Genomic DNA, 12,052 nt, shown 5'->3' with positions numbered 1-12,052 from the left:
GGCTACCGTCCATGTAGTCACAGAGTCGGACATGACTGAGTGACTAACACACACACAGTAAGTCACAGACGGGGCTCTCCTGCCTGGCTGTTCACACCGTAACTGCTCTTTTTCCAAAATGTCACCCAGTGGCGTGTGTACCCTGTACACCTATACTAAGAGGCTGGTTGGTTGACTCCAGGCTCCTTTACAAAGGCTCCTCGGTGGGGCACTGTTAGGGGTCCTGTTTGGCTCCATAAACCTTCTCACAAAACAACTGGGAGAAGGAAAAGGAATTGCATATTTTCTTTGTTTCCCTGCAAATGAATAGGCTCCTCTGGTAAGCTGAGGCTACATGGAATCAGCTGCCTCAGCTTCTGGTCAGACACCTTTCTCTCCTAAGCATGACCCTCGTGCTCTGTCCTCTCGTGAACAAGCCCTGAGGCCTGGAGAGAATCATCAAAGAGCCAGTACCCCCAAAGAAAGGAGCTCGGCTCCCAGGCGGGGCTGAGGCAGGGAGCCCCGAAGTTCTGTAGTTGCAGTGATGACAAGGGAAGGTCTAGAAATTGGCCCCTTGGGGTGTGGGGACAACCACAGACAACCAGGCGGAGGTGGACAGTTGGGCTGAGGCTTCAGAAGGCCCACAGGCAGGAGAAGAGGGGTGATTTGTTCAGGGGCCGCATGGAGGCGGCCTCGGCACGCATTATGTACACACCCAGTCCTGTTGTACTGGTGGGTTTAACCCACTTGCATTTCCCACGTACAAACCCGATGCTCACAGGGGCCCCTCAAACAGCAGAGGTTAAGAGTGGGCGCTCACCCTCCTTGGCCGATCACTGGTGTGATCTTCACGTGCTGCTGGATGCTGTCGCCGGATTTCCGTCTGGCGTAGTAGACGCCCTGCCACTCCTACAGGGACAAAGAGAGCTCTCAAGATCCTTCCGTCCAGGTACTCAGTGGCTCCTACAGAGGGTCTCATCACGTTCAGCAGTGAAATTCCCAGGCGCTTTTCCTACACCCCACAGAACACCGCTCTCTAGCTGCGCCCACCGTGGTGCTGACTACACAAGGCTCAGACCCACAGGGCCCAAGGCCCACAAGGATCAAGCCCAGCCACCACCAGGCTGCCCCTTCCAGGCTCTGGGCTCTCAGCCCCGTGGGTGTAGCGGCACCAGGTCAAGGAATTCTTTAAGGTCTCTCTTGAGGTCTTTATGACAACCTGCGAGCCTGGTATTCATCACCCTTCATTTGCAGATCTGTCCACTGAGGCTCAGAGATGCAAACTAATCTGCCCACACGAGGAAGTAGAAAACGTGGTTATAAATCTATCTCCACTCCCCTTCTACTATCCTCTGGGGCCTCCAGTCAAGCCTTCTCTGGGCTTAGCCTGGCTCCTGGTAGGTTCCATGGATGAGGCAAAGGGGAGTGTGAGGTTCCTCCCGCATCCAGACCCTGTGGAACTGGGCAGGACGAAGAGCCTGGCGGCCTCCAGGGGGAGCCTGTGGCACCTCCACTGCTTCTGGGAGGAAGTGGCTGAATCAGGATGCGAGATGCTCTGCCGCCTCTTCTCACCCAAACACTCACACGGGAAGGCCAACTGGTACTCAGGCTGGGGCCACCAGGGGTGTGGCAGCAGTCTTCCAGTAAAGTTTTCCTGCTTCCTTTTTGGTCTCACTCCCCTAATATTCTTCTATTAATTCTGGCCATCATATATAATCCAAACTTACTGTATTCCCATAAAATGGTCCCCCAGTGAATAAATGCAAAGCTATCGAACTCTTTCACATCAGAGAAAGCATCTGAATGCTTCCAAGAAAATGCCCAGGAAGTTTCAGCTCCAAGGGCAGTGGTCTGGAAGGAAGGGCTTGTGGGAGATGCCCACCGCATCCACACCACTGCCTTCATCTGCTGGGATGCAGAGGAGGCTGCCGGACAGACTGCCGAGGCAGGGACAAGGGAGTTGTACGTCTCTTCTCAACTGTGATGAGTAAAGAGAATAGAAAAAAAAAAAACTGTTTGAAAAGTGGGCCTATGAAACATGTGAATACTGATACTAAATCCTAGTCCTTCAAACTCTGAATAAACTAAATCCTGGGAGGAACTCTGCTTGGAGATAGGCATGAATTTCCAGCCATCACAGGTGAGACATAATCACACGAAGGAAGAAATTTCCTTGTACAAAATCTTCAGATTCTATATCATCGTGATAAGCACCAGGTTTGCCTGCTATCCAAAATTAACTCAGATTTGAACTCATCTTACAAACGTAAGAGATTTTTCACCTAATTGTAACATTAAAGAAGCCCATGTGAAAGAGATGACACCTTAGTTGGGCGGGGGCCGTGGATGGGTCGGGTTTCGCCCACCTTGCCCTTCTTGATGCAGGTGTTGATGGTGTCGAGAAGGTCCGCCCGGTTCTTGTCGCTTTTGGGCAGCTCGGCGAGTTCTTTCCCCAGCAGTTCGCCTTTGTGGTAGCCCATCATCCTCTCGAAGGCTGGGTTGACATACTGCAAATGGGAAGTGGATATGGGTCAGGACAGGTTGCTGTGTGCCCGCAGAACACTTGTAGGGCACAGAAAACGTGCCCCGGGCCAGCGTTCTCTGATACAGTCCGATGAGTCCCCCAGCCCCAGGGGGTGGGCTCCCTCCTGACCAGCAATACGCTCATTCAACTGCCATCCCAGCACCCTAGGCCCTCTGGAAACTGGAAGACATTCTTCAGCAGTAAAAATAGCAAGAAACCTTTATTTACCAGTGCCAGCTTGCAATGGGCCTTATTCACCACCCACTGCCCATGAAATAAGAAAAAACTCAGAAAAAAAAGAACACAGAAAAATTAACTAGAGCGATGTCCCTGTTGACCCAGTGGTTGAGACTTTACCTTCCAATGCAGGGGATGCGGGTTTGATCCCACATGCCTTGCAGCCAAAAACCAAAACATAAAACAGAAGCAATATCGTGACAAATCCAATAAAGACTTGAAAATGGTCCACATCAGAAAAAAAGTCTTAAAAAAAATTAACTAGAACTCCACTCAACAGGTCATGGCTTCTATTAGTCACATTTCTACAAGGAAGCAATTTGATCTCTTGTGTCTAGATAATATTAATAGATAATTGCCACTGTCTATTAACCAGTGCTATGCCTTAAGGCCACTTCTGGTCTAACTGAAGCATAAATTCAGTTAAAAACCTTGGGCAGGAGGGAGTCCTTTCGCAGCTGGGCACAGCGCAGGCCTGAGGCATCGTCCCCACTGAGCACATATTGGGATGGGCAGACTCAGAAGCTTCCTTCCAAAATTCTGTCCAGGGCCCTGGAATTTAGAGCTATCACCTTGGCTGCCTCCCAGCTCCTGTCCATGGCCTCCCATTTCTTCTCAAAGAACAGAATCACCAGATGAGCAGGTGAGTGGAGGGGACAAGCAACAGGATCGTGGGGAGAATGTGAGTGCACTGCATCTAGGTCACAGGTTTCTTTGGGCATAACTGACATCCACGTGCTGCTTTAGAAATGGTCTTGCCCATGGAATCACTTTTGGCCTCCACGGGGATGACAGCAGTGGGGAGCACAGTGATGCAGGGACACGTGGGGAGCTGCGCCCTGGGGAAGCCGGCTTCTACTAGCACCGTCCACCCTGGGAGGAGGAGGGGCTGGGAGGTGGCTCTTGGGCCTTCCAGGGGTCACTGAAGAGGAAGGGGTGTTGACACTGTCTTCACTGACCTTCTATCACTTTCCCGTGGTGGTCGCCGCCCTCCCTGGGCGGGCAGCAGGACCCCTGCTCATCAGGTCGGGCTCACAGTCCCCGGGCCCGCCCTGCCTGCAGCTAGGTGGCCTGGGCTTGTCTCCCAACCTGTGGGACTGTGCTCTCTGCCTAGAGGCCCTTCCCCACCTCCTGGTCATGTCAGCTCTGATTTCCACCCCGCTCCAGCAAGCTGTCCTTAAGTCCCTACCCAGTTGGAGCCTGTGCTTCTCCGACGACTCCCACCCCATCCTAGGCAGGCTTCTGATGCCCTATTACACTGGACCTAAATTCTTTTCTTTCTCTCTCCCCGACTAGACATGAAAATCCTCAAGGGCAAAGGTTACTTCAGATTTGTCTTTGGACATTCAGGACTGTTCAGTAAATAGCTGAGGAATGAATAATACTTGAGCATGTATTGTTCTCCTTATTTGTTGGCCAAATGCTCATATCTTACGTGTTTACTCTGCTTTTGCTACTTGGCTGTAAATACAGGTAGAAGTCATAGGCCTTCATTCGTGCCAGGCGACCTCACAACGCAACAGGTACTCCAGGACATGGACTGCGAAGCCAAGGCACTCAAGTTCACACCCTGGCTCTGTCCATCACTAGCACCACGGGCAGTTTACTGATCTTCTCTGGACCTCAGTTTCCTCATTTGTAAAACAGCTCGGACAGTAGTACCTGGTTCATAGAATTGTTTTAAGAAATAAACGAGCATGTGCAAAATGCTAAGTACTGTGTCTGGCACATGGTAAGCACCACTTAAGTGTTTTGAAGCAAACAGTTTCAGTGGATGGAAAGGGAGAGAGAATATTTATGAATGTCAAGTGCTTCTGCCACCTGCACTAAGAGACACATGCCCTGAGAAGCAGAGCTGCCCCGAGAAGGACTCTGGTACTGAATACATATATGATGCAACTCACTCATGATGACACCTTTTAAAATCTATGGCACAAAGGCCTTTTAAATTTGCCCCTTATATGTAACATCCTCTTTTCGACTTCCTCCTTGTGCTTGAGTTTTATGTTTAGGATGCTGGCAGGCTTGTAAAGGGGCCTGAGAGGGTGCCCCAAGGGAAACCCTGCAATCAGTACAGTTTCCCTTTTAATACGAGGATTCCCCTAACCAGGCACCCACCGTCCCCAGCCTCTGCTCCTTCCTATTTGAGGTATAGGCTGGTGGTGATTCATAGCTTGTGACACCACCAGCCTACCGCCTCTCCCAGAGATGCAGGTTTCCTGACCATCAGGAGCTAACTGGAGAAGGAAGGACTCATCTGTCTGTGAAAGGACTGCCTGCAAGATTACAGCTGGTAGAGAGCAGACAGCCCCTTCCCCTCATCACTAAAACCACCCCCGGCTTCCCTGTAAAAGCTGGAGGTGTGACTTCACGCCTTTTCCCTGGATATCTCCTTGGTATGCAAGTATATATGAAGAAACTTCTGCTTTTCTCTCGTAAAGAAAGAAAAAAAGAGGGAGGTGCCAAACAAATGTTTCATGAACAGAACTGACGTTCGAGTCCAGGTGGAAGTGGACCTGCGCCCGGTCTATAACAGAAACATGTCTGATTTCTCTGTAGTTCAGGGCGGATCCGCGGGCAGGTGGGCCGGTGACAGGCGGCATCATGAGGAAGCCTTTAGACCCATGTCATGGAAATCAAAGTCCAAAAACCAGCCAAACAGGGAACCAGGTGGGAAGGCTCCGGAGTCAGAAAGACATGGCCGGATGTTTTGGTTCCAGTATTTATTACCGGGGTTTTCCTTGGAGGAATTCCTCGGCCCTCCTGGGCCTCGGTTTCCCCATCTGTATACTGTATGTCTCTTTCATGGGGTTCCTGAAGGGAAACGAGGGAACTCCACGAGCGTGTGGGTGACCAGGCCCACACACAGTGGGTAACTGCTGTCACCAACCCCAGGTGGGAGCGGGGTGTCTGTGTGGGCAGCGGGCTGTTTCCCAGGAAAGCGTGTGAGACACTGTCGTGGGCGCTGTGCTGGACACAGTCTTTATCTCTACCAAGGGCAGCGAGCCTCTCACACTCAGCGCCATGATGCAGACCAAGGGCGGGCAGGCCAGTGCCCGTCAGTGCAGAGTCTACATTTCAGAATATTTTCTAAGTGTAAATGTCTTATAGTGTTAGTTGCTCTATTGTGTCTGACTCTTTGTGATCGCATGGATTTATTATAGCTTGCCAGACTCCTCTGTCCATGGAATTTCCTACCTTCCAAAAATAATAAGACAACTTTATTTCCCCAAACGTTTGTCTGCCAAACACATTTCCTTAGGAAGACGACTTTAATATTATCTAAGCGTACATGCCAAGTCACTTCAGTCGTGTCTGACTCTTTGGGACCGCATGGACTGTAGCCCACCAGGCTCCTCTGTCCATGGAATGCTCCGGGTGAGAATACTGGAGTGGGTGGCCATGCCCTCCGCCAGGGGATCTTCCCAGCCCAGGGATCCAACCCCAGTAGCCTGCATTGCAGGCAGATTCTTTACCACTAGTGCCACCTGGGAAGCCCCTATATTATATAAGACTACTTTATAACTGGAATACCAACTGTAGGCAAATCAGTGAGGACCACTGATAATATTCTGTTCCCAAGGTATTTATAAATATTTACAGTTCTGACATACTTTGGTATAAACAATGTCTTTCCGCAAAGTCTAAAGAATTTACCCCGTCTCTGTCAGAGAAATCGCAGGTTCTGATCTGAACTAATTTTTATTCCTACTGAGTATCTAATTCTCAGCCAAAGAGTATTAGTTTTCTTTGCATACTTTGATGTTCCTTTCTCCAAAGAAAGTGTGCTGAAATGTGAGAATTAGAGCAAAGTGCTCAGAAAAGGGTGGCTCAGACTTGAAAGGCTCTCTTTTGATGTCTAAAGATAAAACGTGCCCCCCATACCTGGATCACGTGGTCATCGCTTGTGATTTCTATGGCTTCGTGACAGTGGTCTAATGCTGTAAACACTGAATTACAGGCCCTGAAAGTTGCAAAAGATTCATGTTAGTTCTGCGAGAAAACCATGAGCGTTTCATCTGTTAACTTACCAAAGTAGACAGTTCCTCAGATTCATTAAAAACAAGTACCTTTTGATATTCTGTTTTGGAGGGAAAAAAAAGGAAACCTAGCCTTTCAAATGAAATAAACAATAGCAGATACTTCTACGTATATCACACAAGGAGAAGAACGTTGTCCAGCCGATTGTCATGGGTCATGGAATGACCTCTGCGTGTGCTGGATGAAACCTTCGTACCGACACAACGAAAGAGACACGGAGAAGCCGGTCTCAGAGGCGCCTGTGTTCTACGTCAATGACATTCTGCTGTTCCAGTCACAGCACTGTCATGGAGAAGTCCCGTCCCCATCAGCTTGGAAAACCTAATTAAGCCCATATTGGATCTGAGGTATTCTGGCCTTTTGCAACAGACATAGAAACATTTTGTTTTTTCTTTCCTTACTTTGATGACCTTAGTTAAGAAGACTTTATGGTACTTTGCTTTCAACTATACCCACCGTCTGATGAAAGGCAAAGAGGGCAGAATTCCTCTTGCCTGGTTCATTTTACAGGTCTCCAGGTGGGCACTATTCTTGATGACCTTCCTTGTATATCTAGAATATTTAAAATCATTTCAATTTCTCACGTAACATTCTAGCTACCTTACAACCTAGAGCAACTCCAGATACAGTAAGCTACTTACCATCTAACTCAGGAAGTATGTGCCTAGTTTCCAGAGCTTTCTTATTCATGCTGGCTATTTAAACAAGTCCAGTGAAGGCTTTCTCACACATTCAGTTCAGTTCAGTCGCTCAGTCGTGTCCGACTCTTTTCGACCCCATGAATCGCAGCACGCCAGGCCTCCCTGTCCATTACCAACTCCTGGAGTTCACTCAGACTCATGTCCATCGAGTCAGTGATGCCATCCAGCCATCTCATTCTCTGTCATCCCCTTCTCCTCCTGCCCTCAATCCCTCCCAGCATCAGAGTCTTTTCCAATGAGTCAACTCTTCACATGAGGTGGCCAAAGTACTGGAGTTTCAGCTTTAGCATCATTCCTTCCAAAGAAATTCTAGGGCTGATCTCCTTCAGAATGGACTGGTTGGATCTCCTTGCACTGCAAGGGACTCTCAAGAGTCTTCTCCAACACCACAGTTCAAAAGCATCAATTCTTCGGTGCTCAGCCTTCTTCACAGTCCAACTCTCACATCCATACATGACCACAGGAAAAACCATAGCCTTGACTAGACAGACCTTTATTGGCAAAGTAACGTCTCTGCTTTTGAATATGCTGTCTAGATTGGTCATAACTTTCCTTCCAAGGAGTAAACGTCTTTTAATTTCATGGCTGCAGTCCCCCCACAAATAATGTTAATTTACTAGACAGATGTTTCTTCTCATAAACTCTTAAAACATTATTCATTTTTTCTCTCATAAAGCATCTAACTTTGCCATTTTACTTTGAACTGTTTACAAGGCAGAGAGTAGAAAAAAATTGGGTGAAACTTGGTTCGGTATTTTGCCAGTGATGGGACCCTGGGCAATGTTTTCTCTTTGCTGGGTCCCAGTTTCCTCATCTATAAAATGAAGTGAAGTGTTAGTTGACCAGTCATGTCTGATTCTTTGTGACCCCAGGGACTGTAGCCCGATGGGCTCCTCTGTTCATGGAATTCTCCAGGCAAGAATACTGGAGTGGGTTGCCATGCCCTCCTCCAGGGGATCTTCCCAACCCAGGGATCGAATTTGGGTCTCCTACATTGCTGGCAGATTCTTTAAATTTCGTTGTAAGACTCAACATAGATAGTTTATGTGAGCTATGTCTCAAAGTACTTGGGACAACTTAAGATTTCAAGACATGGTACTTAATATTATTTGCAAGATCTCAGAATAATTCTTTGTTAAAGCTTTCAAAGGCTGTTGGTGAGAAGAAAAGTTAATCATAACCTATACTTTCTCATGAGTGTATCTGAAATATCAAACCCAGAACTGCTTTCAATAGTAGCAAGGCAACCTGCATGGAAAATGGAGGATTTTAGTCCATTGACGGGTGGTGTTCCTGTCACTGCAGAGATGAAGATGCCAGTGTGGGAGGGTATGTACAGTAAGTAATCGTGATGGAGGTGAGGAGAGGAGAACGTAAACCCCATGCAACCAAGATGCCCAATAGGGTAAGGCATTTTCTTATTCAAATTGCTCCAAACTATGTTTCTCAAAAAACTGGAAACAGAACTACCATATGACACAGAACTATCATCAGATTAGATCAGATCAAATCAGTTGCTCAGTCGTGTCCGACTCTTTGCGACCCCATGAATTGCAGCACGCCAGGCCTCCCTGTCCATCACCAACTCCCAGAGTTCACCCAGACTCATGTCCATCGAATCAGTGATGCCATCCAGCCATCTCATCCTCTGTCGTCCCCTTCTCCTCCTGCCCCCAATCCCTCCCAGCATCAGAGTCTTTTCCAATGAGTCAACTCTTCTCATAAGGTGGCCAAAGTACTGGAGTTTCAGCTTTAGCATCATTCCTTCCAAAGAAATTCCAGGACTGATCTCCTTCAGAATGGACTGGTTGGATCTCCTTGCAGTCCAAGGGACTCTCAAGAGTCTTCTCCAACACCATCAATTCTTTGGCGCTTAGCCTTCTTTGCAGACCAACTCTCACATCCATACATGACCACAGGAAAAACCATAGCCTTGACTAGACAGACCTTTGTTGGCAAAGTAATGTCTCTGCTTTTGAATATGCTGTATAGGTTGGTCATAACTTTCCTTCCAAGGAGTAAGCATCTTTTAATTTCATGGCTGCAGTCACCATCTGTAGTGATTTTGGAGCCCAAAAAAATAAAGTCTGACACTGTTTCCACTATGACCCAGCAATTCCACTCCTGGGTATACATCCATAAAAAACAAACACACTAATTCAAAAACATACATATGCCCCAATATTCGTAACAGCATTATTCACAATAACCAAGACAGGGAAGCAATGTAAGTACCCATTGACAGATGAATGGATAAAGATGTGGTGTAGATATACAATGGAATATCACAAAATATCACTCAGCCACAAAAAGAACAAAAAGAACAAAAGTTTGCCATTTGCAGCAACATGGATGGACTTGGCGGGCGTTATGCCAAGTGAGATAAGTCAGAAAAAGACAAATACTATATGATATCACTTATACGTGGAATCTAAAAAAATCAACAAACCAGTGAATATAACAAAAAGCAAATTCACAGATATAGAGTACAAACTAGTGGTTACCACTGGGGAGAGGGGAGAAAGAGATACAAACTATCAGGTATAAAATAAGCTATAGGGATATATAGTATAATATTTTATTCTAACTATAAATGGAGCATAACCTTTCAAACTTATGAATTACTATATTGTAACATAGGGGCTTCCCTGGTAGCTCGGTTGGTAAAGAATCCACCTGAAATGCTGCTAAGTATCTTCAGTCGTGTCCGACTCTGTGCAACCCCATAGATGGCAGCCCACCAGGCTCTTCCGTCCCTGGGATTCTCCACGCAAGAACACTGGAGTGGGTTGCCATTTCCTTCTCCAATGCATGAAAGTGAAAAGTAAAAGTGAAGTCGCTCAGTTGTGTCTGACTCTTCGAGACCCCATGGACTGAAGCCTACCAGGCTCCTCTGTCCATGGGATCTTCCAGGCGAGAGTACTGGAGTGGGGTGCCATTGCCTTCTCCAGCCTGCAATGCAGGAGACCCCAGTTCGATTCCTGGGTCAGGAAGATCTCCTGGAGAAAGGAGAGGCTACCCACTCCAAGTATTCTTGGGCTTCCCTGGTGGCTCAGATGGTAAAGAATCTGCCTGCAATGTGGGAGACCTGAGTTCAACCCCTGGGTTGGGAGGATCCCCTGGAGGAGGACATGGCCTGGAGAATCCCATGGACAGAGGAGCCCAGTGGGCTACAGTCCATGGGGTCACAAAGAGTTGGACATGACTGAGCAACTAAGCACAGCACATATTGTAACATATGGTACAGCAGCTATACTTCAATTAGAACAAAAAATAAAGTAAGTTGCTACAGCCTACCTAATATGAGCTGTGTACTGTCCTGTTAGCAATGCTATATTTGTAAACATGATCATTTAAAATGTGAAAAAGAATCAAGGAGGACTTTAAAATTGTTACCAAAGTCATTACTGCACCACGTCTTATGAAGAAGCAAGAAAGAGCTCGTCTCATCGCAGTGTGCTCAGGCCTTTGGGTCCAGCACCCAGCCCAGCACCACAGCAAAGCGAGCCCTGTCTCCAGCAGTCCCACAAGGAAAAGCAAGTCTGTGTGGGCTAGTTCCTTAGCTTTGGGAGCTGGATAATGAAGTGCTAACACGTCTGATCAGATGAAACATTCCCCTCGCACCCAAGTATTTTCTTGAAGGACCTGTGTGGCTCAATTAAGCATGTAAACAGCTACCTCCAAGTATGACGGTTTCTGTCAATTCAAGAGGTTGCTTTCGTACAAGATCTTAGCTCCAGCTGCCAAAATGGATCTATTGGATGTTCACTACAAAGCATACACTCTCTGGTGAGCATCACGCCCCACGGAACAAAGCAGATCTTTATCAATAGTTAAAGTGAAAGTATACTGGCAGGACCAGCAGATTACTGTCTCTGGCGACGAATGGTATGGGACTGCCATGTGTAAATCTAGGCTTTAAATCAACTTGGTTGATGGTTCTATTTAAATAAACCTGTAGCAAAATGAAGTAATTACTTTGACTCATATTCCTAGAGTTTGAGAATTAAATTTCCTGCATTAATTATAAATATTCTTCACATAGAAGAAATTTAGCTTAATTTTTCTGTTCTTATGAGCCATATAACACAGCAATGTGAATGTATTTTTGTAGTCTTCAGGTTGAGAAGTTGAAAAATTAGAAAAAGCTCCAGAGAAACAGAATATTGTTGTGAAAAGCCAAGAAGTACTAGTAATGTAACCATTTCCCCTTCATCTTCTTAGTTGTCCATGAAGATTCACATGAAGCAGGTAAATATCACAAAGCTATGATAAATCTAGACAGTGTATTAAAAAGCAGAGACATTACTTTGCCTGCAAAGACCCTTTTATCAAAGCTTTGATTTTTCCAGTAGTCGTGTATGGATGTGAGACCATGGATGGAACATAAAGAAGGCTGAGTGCTAAAGAATTGATGCTTTCAGACTGTGATATTGGAGGAGACTCTTGAGAGTCCCTTGGACTGCAAGGAGATCAAACAAGTCAGTCCTAAAGGAAATCAACCCTGAATATTCATTGGAAGGACTGATGCTGAAGCTCCAATACTTTGGCCACCTGAGGCAAAGAGCCA

The 12,052-nt window shown here is 46.8% G+C and overlaps 1 protein-coding gene across 5 annotated transcripts in view; it reads right to left on the bottom strand.

The window, feature by feature from the left end:
* PDE8B (phosphodiesterase 8B) overlaps positions 1-12,052 on the bottom strand; it is a 293,772-nt gene that overhangs the window by 65,368 nt on the left and 216,352 nt on the right. For all 5 annotated transcript variants that reach the window (XM_070796633.1, XM_019968081.2, XM_019968080.2 and 2 more), the window contains 3 exons: positions 6,626-6,704; positions 2,346-2,486; positions 800-888 (listed from right to left, as the gene is read on the bottom strand). In XM_070796633.1, coding sequence (XP_070652734.1) covers positions 800-888; positions 2,346-2,486; positions 6,626-6,704 — 309 coding nt within the window. The remainder of the gene's footprint in view (positions 1-799; positions 889-2,345; positions 2,487-6,625; positions 6,705-12,052) is intronic.

The sequence above is a fragment of the Bos indicus genome, chromosome 10 (genome assembly GCF_029378745.1).
Source record: "Bos indicus isolate NIAB-ARS_2022 breed Sahiwal x Tharparkar chromosome 10, NIAB-ARS_B.indTharparkar_mat_pri_1.0, whole genome shotgun sequence".
In the NCBI taxonomy this organism is placed as follows: Eukaryota; Metazoa; Chordata; class Mammalia; order Artiodactyla; family Bovidae; genus Bos; species Bos indicus.
This window is presented reverse-complemented; position numbering and strand designations above follow the sequence as displayed.